At 35.5% G+C, this 24,182-nt stretch overlaps 1 protein-coding gene across 2 annotated transcripts in view; it reads left to right on the forward strand.

Moving 5' to 3' along the window:
- NCAM2 (neural cell adhesion molecule 2) overlaps positions 1 to 24,182 on the forward strand; it is a 281,727-nt gene that overhangs the window by 225,524 nt on the left and 32,021 nt on the right. For both annotated transcript variants that reach the window (XM_042022335.1, XM_042022337.1), the window contains exons 13-15: positions 6,762 to 6,881; positions 8,796 to 8,917; positions 17,922 to 18,102. In XM_042022335.1, coding sequence (XP_041878269.1) covers positions 6,762 to 6,881; positions 8,796 to 8,917; positions 17,922 to 18,102 — 423 coding nt within the window. The remainder of the gene's footprint in view (positions 1 to 6,761; positions 6,882 to 8,795; positions 8,918 to 17,921; positions 18,103 to 24,182) is intronic.

Below are 24,182 nucleotides of genomic sequence, written 5' to 3' on the forward strand. Positions count from 1 at the left end.
TAAACGAGGCTTCTCAAGGCTGCAGGTGTTTGGTTGTTTACAGAACTCTGCTACCTCTTCTGTGAGAGAGAAAAGTCTCTCACGGACTTAGAAAATAGCAAGAAAATCCTTGCTAGCAGCATTTTTGTATCCACATTAGTGTAAACTCCTGCTTGCTTTATTTTCATTAATTTATAGTACTGTGCATTTTGTAACTATAATTGTCCTGAATCTTTTCTTATTAGATTTATTTCGATATAAATAGGTATCAAAGAAAATCCCTGAATGGGGATGCTACTTTTGGTTCAGTTTGTATAGTGACATCTCAAAATGCAGCCCAATAAAATTAAAAATTAAATACATGGAAGAAAGGAGCTTAACATGTAATTGTGTTTTAATGTGTTATATATTAATATTAATAAAAATATTAAAGCCATTTTTGACAAATGCATTTTTAATGTCAGCTACTGAAAAGTATTTTTTAAAGAAATTAGTCATGTTAGTGAAAATTAGATTATATTGATTATACCTGATCTACTACACTGTATGTCTTTATTCATGGATTATTATTTATATTCACAGTTAAATAAACCACTAAAACTTTTATTACAAAATATTATAACAATTATACATTTTAGTGCAAAGAATGATGAAAATTCCTGGAACAGAACCATTTTATCTGATTATTAAAATGGTTACATTTGTTTCTGGTATTTTAGGGAATTACTTAAAGCTTGATAGTCTCCAGTTTATGCCAATGATTTCACTTACAGTAGGATCTGCTATCATCATGTTTTTCATAGAATGTGCAGCTTTAAATATTTTCATTATTAAAGTTCATTTATTTGTGTTAGCTGAATTCTGACATTTATAGACAGATGATTGAATCAGTATTTATGAAATTAATTGTTATTTGGGCAAGGCAGACAGATGGAACTGAGACAGCCAGGCTGCTTCTGCATATGAATTAACATTTTGTCTATTGTGTAGCAAAATCTTTTTTTTGTTTGTTTTTTTCCCCTGTATTTCTCCCCCATGGCAATTTCTTACTTCATTCTGTCAATATTTCTGTGAGCTAACTGAGAGGCTCAGCTAGAAAAAAGAGATTTTATACTCTTCCTCCTACTGTGCAAACACACAGAATAAACAAAACAGTTGTTGCTCATCCCAGGCAGACAGATTTTGGGCAAAGTTCCTTATATTCTGTAACATCTACAAGAGTCTCAGACATTTGTACAGAACCTTAATACTTTACTACCTTAAATTTCTCACTGTTTTCTTCCCATGACTTTTTTTCCTGCCCTTAAAAGAACACGAGTCATCATCACAAAGAGAAAACTGTTTAAGCTTCATAAAAATACTATTCATTTTTTTTCTCTGAAAGAGAATCAGGTATTTCCAGGGGACTCAGTTTTTCCTTGAGAGTAGTAAAATAATGAATAATAGGTGCAGCAAAGTGCTGTTAAATCAAAACACTCCACTTATTAACATGCACAGTATTCAGGTTGCATTCATCCTCTGTAGTAATGTAGATTCAGATTAAAGGGAAAGAAGTAAGAAAAAATACCCAAACCATCCTCAAATTTGTAATGCTTCTCTGACAGAAATTTCACTCTGCCGCTGCAATCTCAGATATATAGGAGTGAAGATGTTATTTCAGCAATGATATGTCTCAGCTACTTTGTTTCAAAGTAAATTTATATCCTGCTTCAGTTATATCTAACATTCTCAAGGGATTGAATTTGGAACTGGAATAACATTGTCCTATGCAGCAGATACTTCTCCAATCAGAGCAATGTGACAATGTGATATTTCTGTTAATTAACCTCATATAAGGTCCACTTTGGGATTAATGTAGAGGAACCGTACTGTTAATTCCCCTAACCTTCTTTTCCTTGGTGGTGGTTTATGTAATATATCACATACTTAGAAGGTTTCTGAGGGAATCACTTCAGTGAAAAGACAATTTAATATGCCAGACCTTTTCCCTCTCATTCTACTGTAATAAAGTAACATAAACAACCTACCAGAGAAGCAGCTGGGGAATCTGGTTTTGGTTTTACTGACTTGGATTTATAGTACAATTTATTTCACAGCAAATCTTATGTTAGATCTTGCTTTCCCATGGTTCATTTTGACAGCAGCTAAAATTCTGTGACAATAAAAGGAACTTTTCTGGCTGAAATGCTTGCACACTGTATTTTAAATAATATGAAGTTCTGTTGTTTTTTTTTTTTTTCTATCTTATTTATTTCTGGGGGGGGTTGTGTACTGTGGTTTTTTTATACTGTGTTAGATTTGCTTGCGAATTACAAGAATCTGAATAATAAAAAGAAGGACTTTATATTTAATATTGCTTAAACTTCAGGATTATGGTCACATAATAGGTTAAACTGAATTTTTTATTCAGTAAGGTTTAATTATTTTCTGTTGCTGTGTTTCTTTTTAAATTCTGGTTGACAAAATTAAAAAAAAAAACAACCAAACAACAATATCCATGGTATACCTTGTCAAAAAATTGTTATAATTTTGAATTAAAGTCTTAATATATTATACTAAACCAAAACCAATATACGTGGTAACTTCTTGTGTCATTATGTCCTCCAAGGGTACCTTGAGACTGAAAGTGTCACTTATAAATGGATAACACTAAGCTATGAGCTGTTGTGCATCATGTTAATTTATTAATTAACTAACTTAAATGAGATAATTTATTTAATTTGCAGAGTTCACAAGTGAATGTTCTGCTTTTCACTCTTTGGAGTATTCCTCCCAAATCTACTCCTCAATTTAACCAGTCACTGCGTGAATAATCCCAGTAAAATCAACCTACGAAATTGAATTCTTCAGCTGAAGCTTGCAGATACTGTGATTAGAAAGACAATATCTACTGATTCGTCTATCTACAACTAGAAGAAAATGGAAACTTTCAAATGATACTCTGAAAGAAAGGGATTTCACTTTCAGTGTATCTGGAACTTGATATCCATCAACAAATATGCCAATGGCATAATGCACACATATAGTAAACAGTGGACTGTTTTTTTCACATTTATATGCTGAAAGTGAAAGTACTGTATTACTTTCAGATTATTATTTTAAATTTTTCAGCTATTACTTCAGTGATCACTGCAAGCTGAAATCAAAATATCCATTGTGGCCAGGGTTATTTTCCTGTCAGAAAAATTTATTTGTATATGGAAAGATGAATAAGCTGATTTTATACTTAGATACACACACTGACAAAAAAATTAACTAGTTTATGAAATATTTTCTTCCAATCTCAACATATTCTAAAACATGTGAAACTCCTACCAAGCAGTGAAATTTTCTGTTCTCTTAGATTACTCTTCAGTCCTGCACTTTTGTTACTCTCTGGGAGACAACTTCTTAGTCTTACTTAGTTACTCCAAGTATTCTTTGACAACTGGAGTATTTAAAGTATTCTCATCCAGACTGGTTCTTTTCTTTGTTTTTCAGAAGACCATAGTTATAATTTTTCCTACATATATAATATATGCATATTACACCAAGTAGGTCCAGTTTTTGAGGACATATTATGCTAACAGATATGGCTGAGTTAATTCCACAAATACAATTGCAAAAGTCATTGTATCTAGATTCATAGTGCTGTGCAGGGGATTCTGAAGTATACACTGATTCTTTAAATACTGCATATATAAGTAGCTTTATTCATTTCTGTAGGTCCCAGGAGTGTTTAGAAAATCAGATCCTTAGGTTTCATGTAGTTAGCACATTTGCATTTTCTTAAATGTGGACTCATAGTCGTGCTTTTATGTTGTTTAAATTTTAAAAACATTTACAATAGCACTAATATTTGGTATGCCCTAAGGTTTATTTTCAGTGAAATTATTCATCCTTGGAAAGTAATCATGGCTGAAAGGCAAGTCAAATACTGTTGCTGCTTAGTTAAGTTTTAAATTTCGTCTTAACAGAACTTAATGTTACGTCTCCAAATTCTATTCTTACCCTCATGATGATACATTATTTTTTCCTAAGATGATTATACTTTAGAGTTCAATATTTTAAAACCTCATGGAATGATAAAGCTAAAACGTGCTGGAAGATATACAATTCTACTGCTTTATTTACAAGAAAACAGTTATGTTTCAATGGCAAATTCATGCAAAATGTCCATAATAGAGTGTGAAATGTAGAAGTTACTGCTTTTCCAAATTCATTAAATCCCTTTAGCTTCACATTTAATGGAAACTCTGTCGAACTGCTGTAGAAACTAAAGAAATAGAAATTCTAATAAATCTGGACTGAAAAGAATTACAAAGAGTGTGGACAGAAATAATTATGCTTTCATGGAATATATAACTTGAAAAGCAGGCCTAAAGCATCTAAAAAAGTACTCCTTTCTAATGAAAAAATTAGGCTCCCTAGGGACTGTGAGAGATACTACTGGCTCTTTTTTAAGGTATTACATTACTACATCCACTTATAAGACATTACAGCCCCTGCTTTGCCAGGCAAGACAAATCTGTTGTGCTCCTAGTCAAGCCCATCTAATTTCCATCCATTCCCCAGTATGAATCTGACAGATGGAGAGCTCATCACAGAGCCAGCAGTAAGCAAGCAGGCAATTGCTGGAGAGACAATAAAAGGAATCTTTCTTCTAAAGGCAGGGTAATGCTCCAAGAGCTCTGCATGGATCAACATTTCCAAGTGCAGAGTCAATATTGCTTTTAGTAAATACAGTATTATGATACTATTTATAATGTATTCCCATAAAGGTTGCCAGAGTCTAACATTATTTTCCTGGATTTTACTTCTAGGTTTGCTGTTGCATTCTTAGTGCTTTTTGGCAAATTTTACCTGCTTTCTGCTTCAGATGGCATCTTGAGGTAGAATCATAGAGCTAGGTTGTGCAAATGATCACTGTCAGAAATTCATTCTTGATTTCTGAAATCATGTCCTAAATTCCCACCCCTTTGCTTCCCAAGTCTTTTTTGTTTTTGTTTGTTTGTTTTTATAATTTTTTTATTATTATTACATTTAATTTGTGTATTTCCATGCATCTTCTCTGAAATACGTACAAACCTGTCTAATTCTCTTTCAGGTCCTCAGTAGATAACTCAGATCTCTTCCTTTGATCATCATAGGCACCTGTCATTTTAGGTCTTGAACACACTGTTGAGCTGGTAGACCACAGCACCAGAAAGTCACCATGAATGTGCATGTAGCTGCATTTTGGAGTGTAGATCGAGGACAGTTGATACTGCTGTCCATGAAGGAAAAATGGCAAGTTATGAACTGTATGAAGGTGGCTGGAACACGCATTATATGCCAGTTGCCAGTGAGGAGGATGGAAAATTCCATAATTTTTTTACCAGTTTCATGTCTCCTATGTGTGATGGGTTGACCCTGGCTGGATACCACTTGACCTCCACAGCCACTCTATCACTCACCTGTGCAACTGGACAGGGGAGAGAACATGTAACAAAAAGCTCATGAGTTGAGATAAGGACAGGGAGAGGTCATGCATCAATTATCATCATGGGCAAAACAGACTCAGCTTGGAGAAATTATTGAATATATTATCAGACAAAATCAGAGCAGGATAATGAGAAGTAACAGAAATCTTAAAAACATCTTCCTACCACTTCTCCTTCCTTCCCAGCTTTACCTCCTCTCCCACAGAGAGTTGGGGAATGGGAATAATGGCCAGTTCATCACACATTGTTCCTGCTGCTGCTCAGGGCATGGAGTCCTTCCCTGCTCCAGCTCAGGATCCCTCCCATGGGAGACAGTTCTCCATGAACTGCACTGATGTGAGTCCATCCCATGGGCAACAGTTCTCCATTAGCTTCTCCAGCATGGGTCACTCTTCCCCAGGGTCAGTCCTTCAGGCACAAGCTGCTTCAGCACAGTTCCCACACAGTGTCACAAGTCCTACCAGGAAACCTGCTCCAGCATGGGCTCCTGGAATAGGTCTTCATGTCCCTGCCAGGAGCCTGTTCCAGCATGGGCTTCCCACAGGGCCAAAGCCTTTTCTCAGCATCCATCTGCTCTGGTGTGCGCCTCTTCCATGGGTTGTAGGTGGATCTCTGCATCCCCATGGTCTCCCACGGGCTGCAGGGGCACAGCTGCATCTCCATGGGCTGCACTACAGGCTGCAGGGGAATCTCAGCTCTGGCTCCTGAAGCACCTCCTGCCCCTCCTTCTGCACTGACTTGGGTATCTTGGGTTCCTTCCACATATCCTCATCCTGCTCTTCTCTTGCCACAAATACATCTGCACAATAACTTTTTTCCTTCTTAAATATGTTATCACAGAGGGCTAATGTCACTGATGGGTTCAGACTTGGCCAGCAGTGGGTCCATCCTGGAGCAAGCTGGGATTGGCTCTGTCAGACATGGGAGAAGCTTCTGGCACCTTCTCACAGAAGCCACCTCTGTAGCACCCTCACTACCAAAACCTGGGTGTGCAAACCCAATACACTGTGCTCGCAATCTGAACATAAAATATCAATCCCAATCAAGGTCCTTAACTGTTGCTTATTGCTTCTCTAACACTGACTTCACTATTCCTTCAGAAGTGTAACTTGCTCAGTCACAACAATGGTTCTATGCAGATGAAAAAAGGGACTGCTAGCACACAACAAAAAAGCTAAGTTTGAAACCAATGTACTGTCAGAATATGAGAGTTGTTAGTTTGTGAGTGAAGAAAGCAAATTATGAAATTGCCTTACTTTCCTTTTTTAAATTTATTACTTCCTCAATTTTTATTCCCTTTTATTTTTTTCTTTCCTTTAGCAATGGTTGTTCTGAGCAATTTGGAACCAAATACAACATATGAGATAAAAGTAGCTGCTGTAAATGGAAAAGGGCAAGGAGAATATAGCAAAATTGAGATCTTTCAGACCTTACCTGTCCGTGAGTAATACTTGTGCTATTAAATGAAAATTATTACTGTTAGAATATCTCTAGATTTGAATTATGATTCACTGTAGAAAATGTTTGAAGTTTATCATCTACTCCCCAGTGTATTACATGTTTCTCAGAAATCATGTTTTGTTATTACACCCTCCCAAGGAGTATGAATGAACTTTAATTGGAGAATTTATCCCATTATCTTATAGTTTTGAGATTCAGAAAAGTCTTTGTTTAATATAAAAAAGCACAAACCCTGAGAGATATTAAAATAAGGAATTTTTCTCATTAACACTCAAGATATTATCCACATCTAAGAGAAGTGAATTGGCCATATCTGGAGACATTTCTTCACTAAACTATGGTGCTATTGTTCTGCAATTATCAAGCCTCAAGCAGAAATCTTAAGCTGTGGAAGAAATGATGAGAATAAATTGTTCTAACTACAACTACATGCAAATGAGAAATTCTGTGAAAACAATTCTGTATTTATAGTAACTCGAGGCCAGAGATTCAGATTTAAATATTAAGGGAAAATGAAAAATATTTTTTTCAAATTATCTTTAAATAGAAACAATAATAAATAAATTAAATACAAAGAGAGAATAAAATCAAAGAACCTACCAGATGGCAGTGTATAGTAATCAAACAGACATACTGAAATACATCAGCAGCTACTGCCAGACCAGTCTGTCATAAATCTGTTGCAACTGAACTGTTTCCTGAGTAGGGCATTACTCAGTGTAGCTAATACTGGCCCTAAGGGAATGAACAATAAAAGTAATGTAACTACAAAGAATACAAAATATTTCTGTGATATGATATGATATGATATGATATGATGTTATGTTATATTGTATTACATTATACATTTCTTCTGTCCCAAAACAGTAACTTGGCAGCTTTCACATTTCTTTTTCATTGAAGCATGTAGACATTCTAAATACATTCCAGGACAGATAAAAAGAATTTCTTATTACTCCTATCCATATACCTGATAGAAGAATATCAGAAACTGACAGACATTATATATACATATATGTTATCTGATAGAAAGCTAGATAAATTTTATGTTAAGATCTAAGTAAGTTTATCCTTATTTTATAAGTGATAAACACAAATAATACAATTATTTCTAAAGGAACTGTATCTCTCTGGGTGAATGCACATTTACAGATATTTTGAAGATAAGGCACTTCAGTATATGTTAATTTAGGATCTCCTTTAAAAAAATATAATAGGCGTTTCACATAGAAAAGATAATCTGTGAATTTTTGACTACTAAAGGGTCTTAAAGTGGCTATTAATATTTTAGTTGTATGATTAAGACTACCTTTATCTTCTCATTACAGCTAAGACATTTGGTTTTAGTTTTGGAAATAATATTCTCTACATTTACTCTTGATATTGACTTCTCTAAGACGAAGTTATTCTTAGACAATTTTTATTTAATTTGATGTGGCACATTTATTGGAGAGTAAATTTACTTTAAAAACTGTTTCGCAATTTAGAAATCTCACATGGGATTAAAGTTATGCTAAAGTTATGGATGCTTACCTGTAAGAGAGTGTCTTTTAAACTTCAGTGTAAGTAGCAGCTTACCAGCCTTGCTGAATTGATGACTAAATGATTTTGGAAGGAAATTACATTTTAAACTGTCAGAAGTCAGAAGGTCTCAAAGAAATGAATATTTCTTTCATACTTCATATAATTTTGTTTCCTTGTATGAGGAATCTATATTAGAACAATTTCCAGCACAATATTTAACACTCTTATTAAGGCTGTTTTGTAGTGCCTGGATGAATCATATTGATTTTAAGATTTTGATTAAAATGATTGTGCACAAGTTCCCAGCTGTAATTTAAGATTTATCTCACTGCTGAATTATTATTATGTACTGTTTTTTTCCTTGTCTAGGGGAGCCAAGCCCCCCTTCAATCCATGGACAACCAGAGAGTGGCAAGAGTTTTAAACTTAGCATAACTAAACAAGATGATGGAGGGGCCCCCATACTGGAATATATTGTCAAATACAGAAGTGTAAGTATTTCAGTTAATCAAAATAAGTGAATTATGCTTGTTAATACCTGATTTTAATGCAGAGAAAATTGTTGCTATTATATGAAATTTACCAAAGTGGTTTGTGTTCCAGAAAATAATTTTTTTAAAAATATATAGTATGTTTACTTTTGTGACTAGGTTGTAGATGCCAGATTATAAAATAAAAATTGAAAAAAAAAAAAGCACTCTGCTATTCCTAAAGGTATAACTGAAAATTCCTCCTATCAAGACACCTATATTCTTTTGTCTGTTGCATAGTAAAAGTGGGACATTCATGTTCAGCTTTTAAAAACACAGTAAATTAGCAAACATTAAAGTTACACACTTAAAGGTTGTTTAAACAGCAAATTTGTAATCTATTGTAAATGCACCAGTATTGATAGAAAGCTATAGTGCTGTGTTCCATATTAATTGTAAATGACATTAATTAGCTGATCATGTTTCATATCATCTATCTGCCTGAATTCCAAGTCTCATCTTACAAAAGCCAAGTAATCAGCACATTGTTGGGAATTTCATGAGTTTCAAAGTATATATCTGTCGTTAGACAGCCATCAGGCAGAGTTTTTTGTCATTCTGTCATCTAGACAGCTCTGTTTCGGTGTTCTCTCATCAAATCTGGCAAATTTAGAAAACAGGCTTTTCTACAATGTATAATTTATTGAAAAAAGAAAAGTTGTGTGGGTTTTTTTTATTTATTATTATTAGTAATAGCTAAAATACATTTCCTGATGTACTGTGTTTAGGAATCATTGGGTTGAAGAAGTAGCTGCAGAGCTGGCAAAAGTGATGAGTTTAATTCCAAAGTGTGCATTTTTTTAGAAAATTTCCTCCTGTTCTTTCAGGAAAACTGTAGAACTTTTATCTGACTAGACCCAGTAAAAGAGACATCTTACCAGAGAAGAATTTCATGTCCATTAGGAGTGTCAAAAATCGGGAATGTAACATTGGATATCTAGGCATGTTAAATGGAAGGTAGTGAGGACAGTATTTATTCACAGAAAGCAGCAATTTTTGAGAAATTAACTGTAGAACCTGTTGGAATGTTACCAAAGAGGAAAAGACAGTTCCTTGTAATAGTTTTTTGTCACATTTCCTGATGTTTGCTATAATGTAACTTTTTGACTATAGTCCAGGGATTATCCGTGTGCTAAACCTGGTATGTAAAATTACTCTCCTGTGCTAGATATAACCAAAGAGGATTAGTAGCTCCAAATTAATTGAGAAATATTTGGTAGCACTCTTAAGAGTAGTCTGAGGGAATGACCAGAAGTTATTCTGCTATCACTGGTCCCTAAATCTTAACTGACCTTCTTAAATGACTTTCTGTCTAGTGAATACAGTTGACGTAAAAAAAAAAAAATTGCAAAGAAGACAAGGGTAGTAAAATACACAAGACAAGTTAAAAATGCAGTTTTGCAGGATTGAACTTCCTAGTTAGGTTACAACGCCTCTAAGTATTTACCACTGAGTACAAAATAAGCTGCTCAGAAATAATACATTCATGCAGCATATGGAATTTTATCTGTTTTTATGATTAAAATAAGCTAAATTCTTTTGGTTCTATCCCAAAAATTTTTGGAAATCTGATTTTGATCTATGGTTTTGACTAAGGTACAATATTATAGCATGAAAGATGACTTTTCACACGTGGTGTTGGAAGGTAAATGTGCAGTTTAAGCAGTAACTGGAAACTTAAAAGGTTGCTGAAGAAGATAGCTTTTACTTGGACCTTGAATCCTTAACTCCATAATCTTTCAACTGAAAAAGCAATTTGACTAAATTAAAGGCCTTCCTACAACTAAAGAAGCAGAATAATTTTATGGTGTTTTAGTCAGAAAGAATGAATGCTATTTAAAGTTCATAATTATTTGTTGACTGCTTATCTTCTATCTTCCCCATTGGTCATGTTAATTAGCTTTCCTGTAAGTCTTGCCAGCCTCATTATTAGCACCTGGACCAATGTATTTGCTTGCATTTTTGAAGAGCATATTTGACAACAACCAATACATCAGTGGCTTTTTTTTCAAAAAGTCAACTTGCCCATGTTTAAGTTTTATACAGATTTATTTTTTAAAACTGGGGGAAAGACAGCCTTTAAGATATTAAAGCAATGTTGCAGCCTGATTGAGGGCAATTGGTAAGTTATTTTTTCTGGAAATAATGTATTTCATTCTGTTGAATATTCCTTTCCTATCATCAGTTTCTTCATATTAAGGGCAGGAATTACTGGCTACAATCAGATAATAAGCAGCTTGACATTTTCTTTTGTATTCCAGAGAATTAGGTACTGTGCAATTTTTATGAGTAGCAGCCTCAATTTTTTTTCATGCTGTTGCACTAAGAAAGTCGAGACAGCCTGACAAAGCTTTGTTGATGGAGTCTGAGGCTGATGACATACGTTGGCTTCAGAGTTACCTTAGGAAAGAATAGGAAGGGAGAGAGTAAAACAAGGGAAAATTGTTCCCCAGTAACCAGCTGAAAAGAGCAGTGATGGGAATTTTCTAGGGAAGCATCCTGTCTGATGCCAGAGATGACCACCTGACCACAGTTCTCATAGGAAGTATATTTTTTTTTGGTGGGGGCCAACTCAAGCCCCCCTTTTGTTCTTCCCGCTTTTGGTGCTTCCAGAGTTGGTTGGGGCACACATGATGACGTGCTGGTGTTTCACAACAGATGTGAAGCTTTTATCCATGTAAATTATGGAAATGTGTACTGAATTTGCAAATGGCTGTTATCTGATGGGGTATTTGCCAAGTACCAGAGTAATAAATTAAAACTGGGAGGGGAGAGTTGAGGAGATAGAGAGGACCAGGAGGAAGGAACATTTAGGATACAGGGAAGAGGCTGTCACAGCAGCTCACAGCAGGCAGCTGACCAGGCAGAAGCAGAAAATAGAAAGGCAGGCTACAAAGCAGCCTTTGGAAAGGTTTGACACTGCTTAAACTTACTTCATAATGATTAAAAAGAAAGTTCTGAACAGGTGTCTTAGCGTTTCTATACTTCCAGGTCACAGAATACCAACAGTAAGCTAGAAAAAAAAAGAGAGTGGTGGAGGAATGGAGGGTTGTTTTTGTTTTTCCCTGGCAGGAAAAATTTTAGTAAATATTTGGAATTAAAACAGAATAATAAAAATAACACTCTTTTATGATTATAAACCTTTTGGTAGAAGCAAGAAAAATTGACTAAAGTGACTGGTTTTTACAGACCTGATAGTTGCTCACCTGTTTTTGACCTGTGACAGGGTTACTGTTACTGCTCTGAATTTTGGCAGACAAAAGTTTGATAGTTTATGTGTTTTGCTCTGAAGCACATTCGCTCTTCCATCATCTGTGTTGATGGAGGACATGTTAATTTTGTTGCTTTATGGTGGGTTCTACAACAAACTTTATAAATATAGAATATTTTTAAGGAGATAATTTCTCATTTGCTCCCACTCTCAAATATCTACCAAGAAACAGGTAAATGATTTTGCCCATATAGGTTTCAGTCTACCTGCCAGATCCTCGGAGTTTCTGTGCTTTTTAAAACCATGTACATTATCAGCTGTTGTGTGCTTGGTTCAGTATTTGCCCCTGAACTTTATTACCCATATTAACCAGACCTAGAAATCTGCAACCTAGTGTAATTAATTCTTGTGAAATCACTGCTTTAAACTATCAGATTTTCTTCTGTGAGGATTTCTTGATATTTTTTCCTGCCAGCTTTCAAGGCAGTGTGGTATCTCCTGTCCGTTTTTTTATCACAGGGACCACCATAATAAGTCTGTTTGAGCTGAGCTTTAAGCTCAACAATTTAGAGAGGATAGAGAATAAGGGAAGAGTTGAAGGGGGTTTGTTGGAGTGAGATCACCTCTGGACCCAGGCCCAGAGGAAAGCCAAAGCACAGGAGTTGAATTAAAACCTTTGGGTAAGCTGAGGTACATGAAGTCACACCAAAGTGAAATAGAAATACAGATTTTTAACTTTTAGTAGAAATGTATGCTAAGTGCTTTAAACATTGAAAAGCTTCAGCAAAGAAATCTTAAACACAGTTTTTACTGTTGCAGTGTTACCTTTTCACAGAATTTCTTTACTTTAGACAAAACATAGATAGAACTATACTGTTCACATTTTTCAGATAGAGTGTTCACATAAACAATACGAGCTGATAGAAACTATATATGCGAATCTGTGTAATACCTATGTAACACTTGTGTAAGTCTTACGACTGTTAGACCAGGATAGGTTAAGAAAAGAAAAACTAGAATCATGTGTTAATCTTATTGGTCAATTAACAAATACAATCCACACTTCTATAAGTTTAGAGAAGAAGAAGCTGTTTCTACTTGCTGTTTGCCTGCTGCTGCTGCTGCTGTTACTGCTTGGCCTTAATATGTAACCCCTTTGAACTCTGCCTTCAGAAAACTGTGAGACTATGAAATAAAGAACTTAGCAGGACAGCAGCCTCTTCTGCTCTTTCACCCTCGTCCAAAAAAGGGAGGGTATCCCATCAAAAGCTCAACAGGGGTTAATCACTTTTTCTCACTTTTTATGAGATCCCAGAGAATGTGATTTTGGATACAATGTAGGATGACCAACCATTAAAGTGAAACATGTTATTTTCTAGACTAGTAAACTGATGCCTAAACAGTGGATGGGTTTTACTTCCACTGTTGTCAGGTGTGCCCTCAATTTTGAGAAGCAGCCAAGTCAAGGTAGACTGGAGTTTTACACTGCTCTTTTTAGTTTTTAGTTGTTTCTGTGGTTTTGTTTGTTTGGGTGGAGGGGGTGGTTTTGGATTTTTTTGGTCAGGGTGTTTAGGTAGTTAGGTTACAGCTGTTTTATAAACCTAGCTCTTAGTCTCTTCTTAAATAAATTTAGCTGATGCTTATATTATGAAAAAATATGAAGCCAAAACTATATAAAGCCAATATATACACATTTAAGATATAATGATGTGAGGATTTTGTGGTTGATTTTTTTTGGTGTTAATATAAGGCTTAAGAGTAATGGAAGTGGGCAGTAAAATCCCCAAAATTGTAAAGGAGTATTTCTGCATAGTATAAAACAAAAGAAGATGTAAATAAAGGAACAGTTTAATCTCTGAGGTTGCAGATCCCATCACAGTTTCTGTAAGTGGGCATTTGTTGCTTGATACTAATGATTACTGACGGTATTACTATTAACTCACCCCCAAATTAAACTACCATTTGTAATTTAGAAGCTTCATTCCTTTTGTTGTAGAACACTCTGTATATGGAGAGCTTTCTATAAATTTTAAGTATTAATGACAGAACAACCTAATAAGGTACAAAGTGATCTCTTATGGTTCTCTCTTCTGCTCCTTAAGCTACCATTTAAAGGGTCTTATATTAAACAGGGAGATTTGTGGGAAGATTTACCTGGCAGACCCATGATTTGTCTTCTCATCCCTCTTTTTCCATTTCTACACTTACAGTAAACCAAATGTGGACACATTACTGAGCTCTGCGTAGGAGAAAGTACTTGAAAATGGAATATAGCTGAAATAACAGCTATAATGAAGGACATTGAAGTTCTTTTTTTTTTCTTTTTTTTTTCTTTTTTCTTTTTTTCTTTCTTTAAGAAGCCGTAAGCAGACAGTACTCTGGAAGATTTCGTCTGTTTGTCTTTAGAACACACCTTGCTTTCCAGATACTTTATTCCTCTTCCTCCTAACTTGTGTTTGTCACTCTTCATAAAATGCTTTCTGTCTTTGCACTCATGCTTGGACTTCATTTCATTTAGCTCAATTCACACAGTTGGCTTCAGTTTCAACTAAATTATGGTATCTCTGGCATAGAGTATGCAGGTATCCTGTTACATTCCAGCTCATTCATTATTTTTCATCTGACCAAATTATGGAACATCCACCTTTTCACTTGTTCTGTCTGCAGAAGTTCAGCCTCATACAGAAATGTACAGTTTTCCTTCCAAGTCCTAAGCTCATTCTATTCATCACATAGATTTTTGCAGTTTGTTTTAAAAATATAGTCATATATCTGTTTGCAATACTTTCTTTTTCACCTGCAGGAACTGTATTAGTCTGAATCTTTAGTTTCCAATTCAGTATATTTTTTGTCGTTCTGTATTTCTGAAGCCCTTTGGAATTCCCCAGTATATTCACATGGTGTCTGTGCACAATACTGAGATCATGTAGGGAACTTCTGATCCCTCTCATGTTGATATTCTTTGGAATCTATCTGTATTTTTTCTAACTCCTCCCATACCTCACCAATTTAAACAGCAATTAAAATACGGTGCTACGTACCACTGCTATCCCTAATGTCACTAAGGAGTATTTTCATATGCATGTTGCAATCAGTATTAGCTCCTTCTATTTCAGCAGTGCTATGCAAAAAGATAATTTGTAAAAGGAGTGTAGTATAGTGACAATGTAAGTGGATTCACTCAGGGCGAAGTCAGGTGATTGTTACGATCCGGTTTAAACTCAGAAAAGCAAAGCAAGCTAAGTCTCTGTGCATAAACTGGAAGGAAGTTAGAAGGTTCAAAATATTCCCAGAAACAAGATTAAAACCAAACAAGGTTAGATGTTGATGCCAAAAAATGGATGTATTTTATTTAACAGTAAAGGAGGCAAAGAGAGGGGAAAAGAAAGAGAGAAAGAAATGGAAAAAAGAAGTGTGTGGGGGGTGGGGGAACAGGGAGAGGTGACAGGGGTTAGGTGGAAGCAAATCACCCATCTGAGGGTCCCAACGACGTCTCGTTGCTCGCCTCCATCTGGTCTGCTGGTGGTGTGGCCACGCCGCCACACATCACAGAGTACAGAATCTCGTGGATTAATATAAGCTGCGGGCCAGGTGGGAACACCCATGTGCCTCTCTTGCAGGGGCCAGCTTGACACACTGTCCCTTGCAACACTGAGGGTCTGCTGCATCATCTCTGGTGCAGGGTCTGGAGACTCCTTTGAGGGGGTCCCCTGTGATGGGCCATGTCACCCCCTCCTGCTGTGGATAAGCTTCCCTCCCCTGGTGAGGACCCCTCAGCTGGGCTCTTCTGCACGGTGGAGGATGGGCAGTCACTGCACCTCTGACCAGAGGCTTTTCCCAGATACCCAAAGCCTCTCCTCCCGCCACCCCTTGGTGCAAGGGTCTGTTTTAGCCTGGCAGCTGATAGCCCTGGGGCTGTGGTCTCCACCTTGGAGGTGTTAAGCTTGTGCTCAGTGAATGTCTCCATCCCTGAGTTGTTACTTTATCTTATCTTCATCAGTGAGCAGTGTAAGGCCTCACTCAGGGCCCCATTCAGGGTGTGGTAGTCTTCTTTGCTGCTTTTGTAATAGTTTTAAAAGTCCTTTAAGAAAATGTTTAAGTCATAAACTATAATATTTCAGTCTCTGACAGTGATTGCAATAGAAAGTATCCATCACAATATGGGAAAATATCCTTTACAGGAAATTCCATTTTCACTGTATGATGAACAAACTGTTTTTACTCCAGTGCATTTAGTTTTTTTCATGATTTGTAATGGATCTACCATTCTGATGTTTTTCATTAGTCTACCACTGCATCAAGTAGGAGCTTTCACCTGGATGCAAATGCTCCTGAAAACAAGTTTTGTTGGATTTTAATCATTCTCAGAATTATCATGTGACAATACCAATGCTAATGCAGAAAAAGCGGGAAAGTTTATGAAAAGGTGAAGTCAGTACAGAAAAATTGTCAATCCTCAGAGCTAATAACAAATAAATTACTGCAGCAGTGTACATCAGGGAGGTTAGTCTGTCTTCTATTTTCTGAAGACTGGGGACAAAAAAGAAGTAAGTCATAAGGAGCATGATTGGTCCTTGAACTCTCTAAATTAGACGCTATTTTCTCTGAGACCTGTATCAGCAAAGCACAAGATGCTTCAGTAAAGAGCCTAAATACAAGCTGCTGAGTAGTTTGCAGCTGTACTTCCAAGTAGTGTAAATTTGTTTGGCTTTAAATTCTCCTGTATGATTTATACCCACTGATTGGGTCTGTGTTGCTGTATGGGTTGGATGGCCAGGATTTGTCTCTCAAGACATATTTTTTACCATGTTATTGTACCTCAGTGTCTCGTAAGAATAGGACTGCATGGGTTCTTACTGGCTATTATTGGTTGTCCTTTGATCAAGATGACTTTATTGTGTGACGGTATATATTGTTTTATCCTTCTACCTATTAGTAATTGTGTCATTTCTACTTACATAAAAAATAATTAAATGCGTTTTGCACTCAAAGGAGCAATTGCAAAGGTAAGAACTCCAGATTTATGAAATGCCAGAATTGTGTTTGCAACCTAAGTTCTCATTTGTTCCTTTTGTATAGATGTCTTAATTACCTGAACTATGAGAAATTATGAGAATCCTTTTTTGTCTAGAACACTGTCTTAAAGATTTGCATATATCCACTCACAGGTATAGGCATAGTACTTAATACTTTCTCAGTGATGTTTATATTCTTGCATACAACCAGGTTTTCAAAATGTTCCTATATTGCTACAATTAGTGTATATTTTCATTAAATAACTGATGTATGATATAAGCACAGCTGGACTCATGAACAATTTAAGACTGGGTTTAATGGCAAATTTCTTTGAATGAACATTGATCAAAATGTAATTGAAATGTCTGTATAAAATAAATTTCTTATATAATTTATTCTTAGTGTTTTATGATATAAATATAATAAAATGTAAATATAAATATAAAATATAATGCTGTTCTATAAGATAAAAATCAGTATTCGAGCAAAGAATAAATTGAAGCCAAAAAGTTTAAAAGGATTGACCACAAAATTCTCTAAATCCACATTGTGAAAACATGATAAGGAGTGGTCAAAACTGTAAAAAACCTGAGTACTCAGAACTCCAAAATTAGATTATTTCAATGTTCATAACCTCTGTAAAGGAAACTCCATATTTTTGTGCATCATGTAGATACAGACTTTAACATATAGTACAAGAGTTTGGGAGAATTGAAACAAATATTTTCATCTTTACAGAAAGACAAGGAAGACCAGTGGCTAGAGAAAAAAGTACAGGGTAGTAGAGACCACATCATCTTAGAGCATCTTCAGTGGACCATGGGTTATGAAGTACAAATCACAGCTGCCAACAGACTGGGTTATTCTGAACCAACATTGTATGAATTCAGCATGCCACCAAAGCCCAACATTATTACAGGTAAGTTATTTTCATCATGTTTTCTCCCCATGAATTATTTCCAACTCATAGTACACTGTGTGTAGTTGAGCATAAGGTAGCTGAAGTCTTGAACTGAAAAAACCATGAGACACCAGACTTTATTATCAGCAAAAAATTTGATTCAGGAAACTTAAACGGGACCCTGTCTCCTTGTAATGGGACCCTTTTCTCTTAGTAATAAAGTAATTTTTAAGTATAGAAGAAACATTGGTTCTTCAACCCTGTTGATGGCACTTAACAAGAAATACAGTATTTAAGATACACCTGCTTTTTAAGTTGCCTTGTACTGCCTGTTGTCTGGTTCAGCCAGTTATTTGCTAGAATTCTTAATTTCAGTCCCATTTCTACATGTGCTTTGAGCTACACATGTAATAAAGGCATTTATTTTAGTGTCTGATGAGGTTAAGTCTTCAAATAGTCTTGTTTAGACACTGTCTGAATGATTCATTCTAACATGGTGACCAAACAGTCTTCTGTAAGGTTGATTTACAAAATTTGAAACGTATAGAAACTTTGTTCGTATTTTTAAGTGTGTAAATACGAAGGTTTGAAATTCCATGTAAGAAAAGCTTCATTTTAGTTGAGTGAGTGTATGAGTTTTAATGTTTCCTAAGATATAAGGCTTTATTTTGATGCAAAAATGTTATATTCCTTAGTTAACAATAAACCTAAAATAAGATAATTTCTGAAGTATTATGGGTAATTTTAATTTTTATAAAGCAAATGGTATGAGGAAGAGATTTCAAACTTTTAATTGAAATTATGAGCTGCTATCTTTAATTTCCAAATTAGATCAGTGTCATCATTACCATTTGAAAAATCCGGTTCTAAATCCTCTAACATAGTATTTTCTGATTCCCATTTTTCAAACTGTTAGAGTATTAGGATCAGCAAAAAACTTGCCAAATAAATATAATGGCAAATATATTAAAATGTAAACCATATCAGTACCTGTATTTCAATATGAACACCTGACTAGCGTCGATCTAGCATTGGTACAGTGCCAATGAGCTGGAATGAGTCATGGACTAGTGTGCCGCCAAAAAATTTTGAAATAACTGGCTATTTTTTTTCTTGTCTAATGTGAGTTTTCTTCAAATATATTTTCAGGGAAGTTATCTCAAGATCTCTCCAACATTTTTCAATATTCCATAGCAGTATTTTTAATATTGCGTATCGTTACTTTTTACTTATAGCAAACACATTTGTAATTCATTCACAGACTCAGATCTAGTTCTAGTACAAATATTTGTTTTATGCACTTGAATTGAAGTAAAGTTGATTTGCATCTTGATTGAAATTCAGGGTCTCAATAGGTTCTGTGTTCTTTGTTTTTAAACAGGCAGGGCCTTGTGATTGCCATCATTCAGAAATAAAATTTCCCATGACTGAAAAGAAAAGAGAAAAAGAAATGTAGGGAAACTTATTGTCCCAAGGAAATGAAAATATTTTTCTGGTAGAAAAATAAGTAAAAACTCACTTAGGGAAGGGATAAGCCATTTTTCAATTTTGTATATTTGAAACAACAATCTTACTTCTTTTGCAATGCAATCTAACTTTAGCCTGTCATAATTATATAAACTCTTCCATCTTATTGCCGCTCCTGCTGTAAGAGAGAAACTTAATTTTCCTCTGTAAACTATAACATAGGTGGTGTCTAGACATTCAAGTAAAAAGTAGCCTAGTTAATTTAATTTCAGAAGAAAGATAGAACATTTTCTCTCTAAAAACAGTTTTATGGTTACTTAGGGGCTTTTTGCTTTCAGTGCTCTCCCGTAACCTCTAAGCAGTTGTAAGAAGTCTGTTACACTATTTAGCTTCAAGTCTTCTTTGTATGAATCATTACTGCAATTATGATTGTGGAACTAATTAGTTTCCTTGACAACTGTTTTTTCAAAGCCTGAAAAAGAGTGTGAAATTCCCATCATAAGGACATTCTGTAGGCAATTTTTAAAAGTATGTCAAAAGACACTTAGAATCAGTGGGACACTAAAGTCATATTCATGAGTCAGCATGATTATCTTGTTTTGAAATGGCATAATATTATTATCACAATATAATATTATATACAAATATACATAATGCTGCAAAAATATGAATATAATCTATTAAAACTTGATAGATTTTGTGCATAAAATGCTTAAGTTTGAGCAGAAATATTATTTCTGCTGTCAGTTAACTCTGATGATGCACTATTTGTTTGAGGCTTTGGTATTAACAGCTAGGCATCTACAGATGACTTTGAAAAAGACCATAGGCAACAAGAATGAAACTAGATAGACTTTTGAATGAAACCTGCATGATTTGTCCTGTGCTCACTTAGTAGCTACAGTAACTGAGGTTTCCTTTCATATTATTATTGTAATTATTAGAAAAGCCTCTAAGACTCCTGAAAGTTTTCATCTGTGTTTGCCTAAATCTCTGGCACTTCAGCTGAACTGAGTGTTTATCTCTGGCTCTAAATTTAAACAGAAATAAATCTGTAGACCCTATGTATGCAATCTCATAAATATTACTTTTCCAAAGAGAATTTTGGAATTCCCTAAGTATCTTGTTGGTTAGCTACATATAATATAATATCCTGGTGACATGTGTGCAAGCTAGTGCAATAAATCAGAGAACTGAAGGGAGATGGAGGCAAGGATATGTTGGTTGTCCTTCAGTGGGTGCTTAGCAGGGAAATAGGAGTTGTCACAAGAAATAAAACTTTGCTTCTAAATGCTGCAGAAGGAGCTTGCTTGTGCTTTCAAAAGCCACTGGATATCAGGCAGAAGTAGTAATCCCTGGAGACAGGAATTGGAAGCCAAAACTCTACTTGTGTGAATACACAACTCCTGTGGGCACTGAATCCACAGCTTCTGCTTCCTAGGAAAGCATGCAAGTACCAGCTCCTGGCTGCAAGTCATATTCCATGATAATACAGTATGATGATCTTCCAGTAATAGACTTAGGTCTGGGAAAGAGCTTGAGACTGCAAATTGCTCTCTGGCATCAGGGAAGTGCATAAATGAGACAGACATTCCTTTAAATTTTCACATGGTTGGCCTCAGCAGCCTTCAACTGTAGACCTACTTTATTTCATATTGTCTGCTCCTAGGCCTGTAACACAGTGTCCATTCACTGAGTCACCCACATTTGTGATTAGTTCCTCAGAATTTGTAATCCTTTTAATGAAAGTTTCCTGGTTTTCTGAAGGGTTTATCAATGGAAACTTGCACTGACTTTGAGAAATACCCAGCAAACCTTCTTAAAACATTTTGCTTTAAATAACTGTATGTATAAATTTATTCATGTATGCATATACATATATATATGTATATTAGTGGATATTATATCTCTACATATATAAACACACACCATTTTCTTTCCTACTTTTTGGAGTTATTTTTTGTGGTCACAATTCTATATTTGTATTTCACATTTCACTTAGGCATATGAACATGTATTTTAGAATCATGCTTGGAGAAAAAGTGACACAGTCTTAAATGTAGTAGTTTATGTGTTCCAAAATCTCACTAGGGATGTCAGTTGGAAATACTTGCAGGCAGGTACAATACTAACCTCAGTGTGTTTGCCTCTGAGTTAAGTATATATCACACTTTTAGTGCTGATTTGTAATATTTTAGAAAAATTTCTTCTGGCTTCTCTGTACTTTTAAGCTTCTAGTCCTGTGGGATTCTCAAAGGAACTGTATGCTTTAGCTCTTTATCCATGTTAGGAGAGCATGGACTAACCTCTGCAACCATAAAAACCCCAAACAGCCAAAGTCCATTAGCTCCCAGAGCTGACTCTACAACCCATGTGTATGGGCCCTTTCACTCTTTCTCTACAGGGAGAAGACAGGGATCCTGTCTTTGTACCCCACAGCTGCTACAAAAGGTGTCCAAATCTGTTGTCATTCTGAACCATTACTGTTGCAACCTAAAAACACACGTACAGGTTTATACTAAATCTTAAAAGAAGATGGATGAAGGTGCTAAAAAAGATACTTTCTGAAAGTGTTAAATATATTTTCAGAAATTAGCAGCAGATTTATGCAGGTGCCATCTTCCAAAGGCTTTTATCCAGCAGTGTTGTTACTTTGAAAGGGCAGTAGATATATTAAAAATGGTTACAACTTCGTTATCACAGTTTTTTTTCTTCTTCACTAGAAGTTAATAACTCGGTGCAATAGTGGGAAAAGGGAAAAAACATTTGGGGATAACAAGAACCTCTTAGATGCATTTTTCTCACTTTGTGATATTGGTTGTTTGAGGGGGTTTTTTTGTTTCCAATACTGCATGAACTGTAAGAGTAATTTTTTATTTCCATGCCTGGAAATGTTATAATCCCTTGAACATCTCATTTATCTTTTTTTTCCAAGCATGTGTATCACCACACTTTAAATCATATAGTGGAAGGCAAAAGAGGCACAATAATACATGGTATTTTCTCTCATCACCACCAGTAGAAAAGATGATAATCACCATGTCAAACATGATTTTTATCAGTAGTTTTTTACAAAAATACAACAGGATCTGCAGTGGTCTGGATGTGAATGAAAAATAAAAGTAGATCTTATCATTGCTTCAGGTATGTGTATATATATTTGGGTTTCATTAAAAGTTAAATTAGGAGAATTATGGGGACTTTCAGTCTTCTATATTCTCTTTCCACAGAAAAAGCTAGAAAGGCTGCCAGTAGGTACTTGAGCCAGAACCAAATGTCATTACTTGTGGCTTACAAATTGCCTGTTTAAATGTCCATGAAAAAAGATGCAGAATTTTTCAGGCTTGTCCTGATTTTAAGTCTGTGGTTTGTGATTACACTCTTTCTCTGTGTGTGTGTGTCTCTGTGGATGTGTGTGCATACACAAACATCCATCAGTTTGGGGCTTCTAATAACTTTTTAGTATAGTTGACAATTTCACTAAATTTGTCAGAGAATGGAGGCTTCAAAATTAAAACATTCCTGTAATTTTTTATAAAGTGTTATCTGACAATAGAAGTAAAATTATCTGTAGCATAGTAGGCAAAATATTATATTAAACCCTCACACACTTCTAAATCCTGGAATGATTTGGAAAAGAGTAGTTGAAACTTTGTGACCCTTGATCCTTACACCAACCTGGAGAGCAGCAGTAAATTTAAACCACAAAAGAAAAACACAGAAGAAGTTTGAAAGATTTTCACAGGTAAAATTTCCATTCCACAGATCTGAAATTTTAAGTCAATAATTAGTATCTCTTTTGTATTGATGCCATGAAGATTTTTGCCTTTTCTTTTATACCCCTGTTATACCTTTTTACAACTTTTGTATTCCTAGTGCTTTTTGCCTACATTCTTGGACTCGTTTGCCAAGCTGAGAGACTAAACATTTTAGACACTTCGTAGTTAGAGATCAGTGTGCCCCAGACCCCAAGGTCCTCTCCAGAACACATTCTGTAAACCAAGATAGAACCATCCAGGGGAAGGTCCCTTGGGGAGGGGGTCTCACTTGAGCCTCTCATTGGGGAATCTTTGATAGATATGCTCATTAGTAAAACCTATAATGTTATACCCGAGGTTGGGGGGAACACAGACACACACACACACACACACACACTGGGGTGGGGTGCATCTCAATGCATATGACCTGGACGTGTGCACCTAAGGATCCTTAAAATAAATACCAAGGTAAAATCCCTTTTCCCCTTCTCACTGTGTATGACTCTTGATTTTAAGACCAGGAAAAGGCATCAGTATGACCGTGCATTACAGGATTTCTCAGTCTGTCTCTATAGATCTGACTAGTTAAGGTTTTAGCTAAATCTAAAATGAAGAACAAAATGCAGGAGTCAAAAAGGAAAGCCTGTGGGATGCCAGTCTCCTTGGAGCTCTGATCATATTCCCAAGGCAAGGAAGAGCTGCAGCATTATCCTTGTGAAGTTACCTGACTGATTTTCTAATAGGCTGAAGGATATTGTAATTCCAAAATCAGAACTTGAAAATGAAGGCTTTTGTCTGACTTTTTGTTCAGATCATAATCCTGAGCTAAAAGTGTAAATTCTTCAACTGGTATTGCTGTGATGGAAGAATAAT

Source organism: Corvus kubaryi, unplaced genomic scaffold (assembly GCF_017639235.1).
Source record: "Corvus kubaryi isolate FWS band 111438036 unplaced genomic scaffold, C.kubaryi_AGA036_p1.0 37199, whole genome shotgun sequence".
In the NCBI taxonomy this organism is placed as follows: domain Eukaryota; kingdom Metazoa; phylum Chordata; class Aves; order Passeriformes; family Corvidae; genus Corvus; species Corvus kubaryi.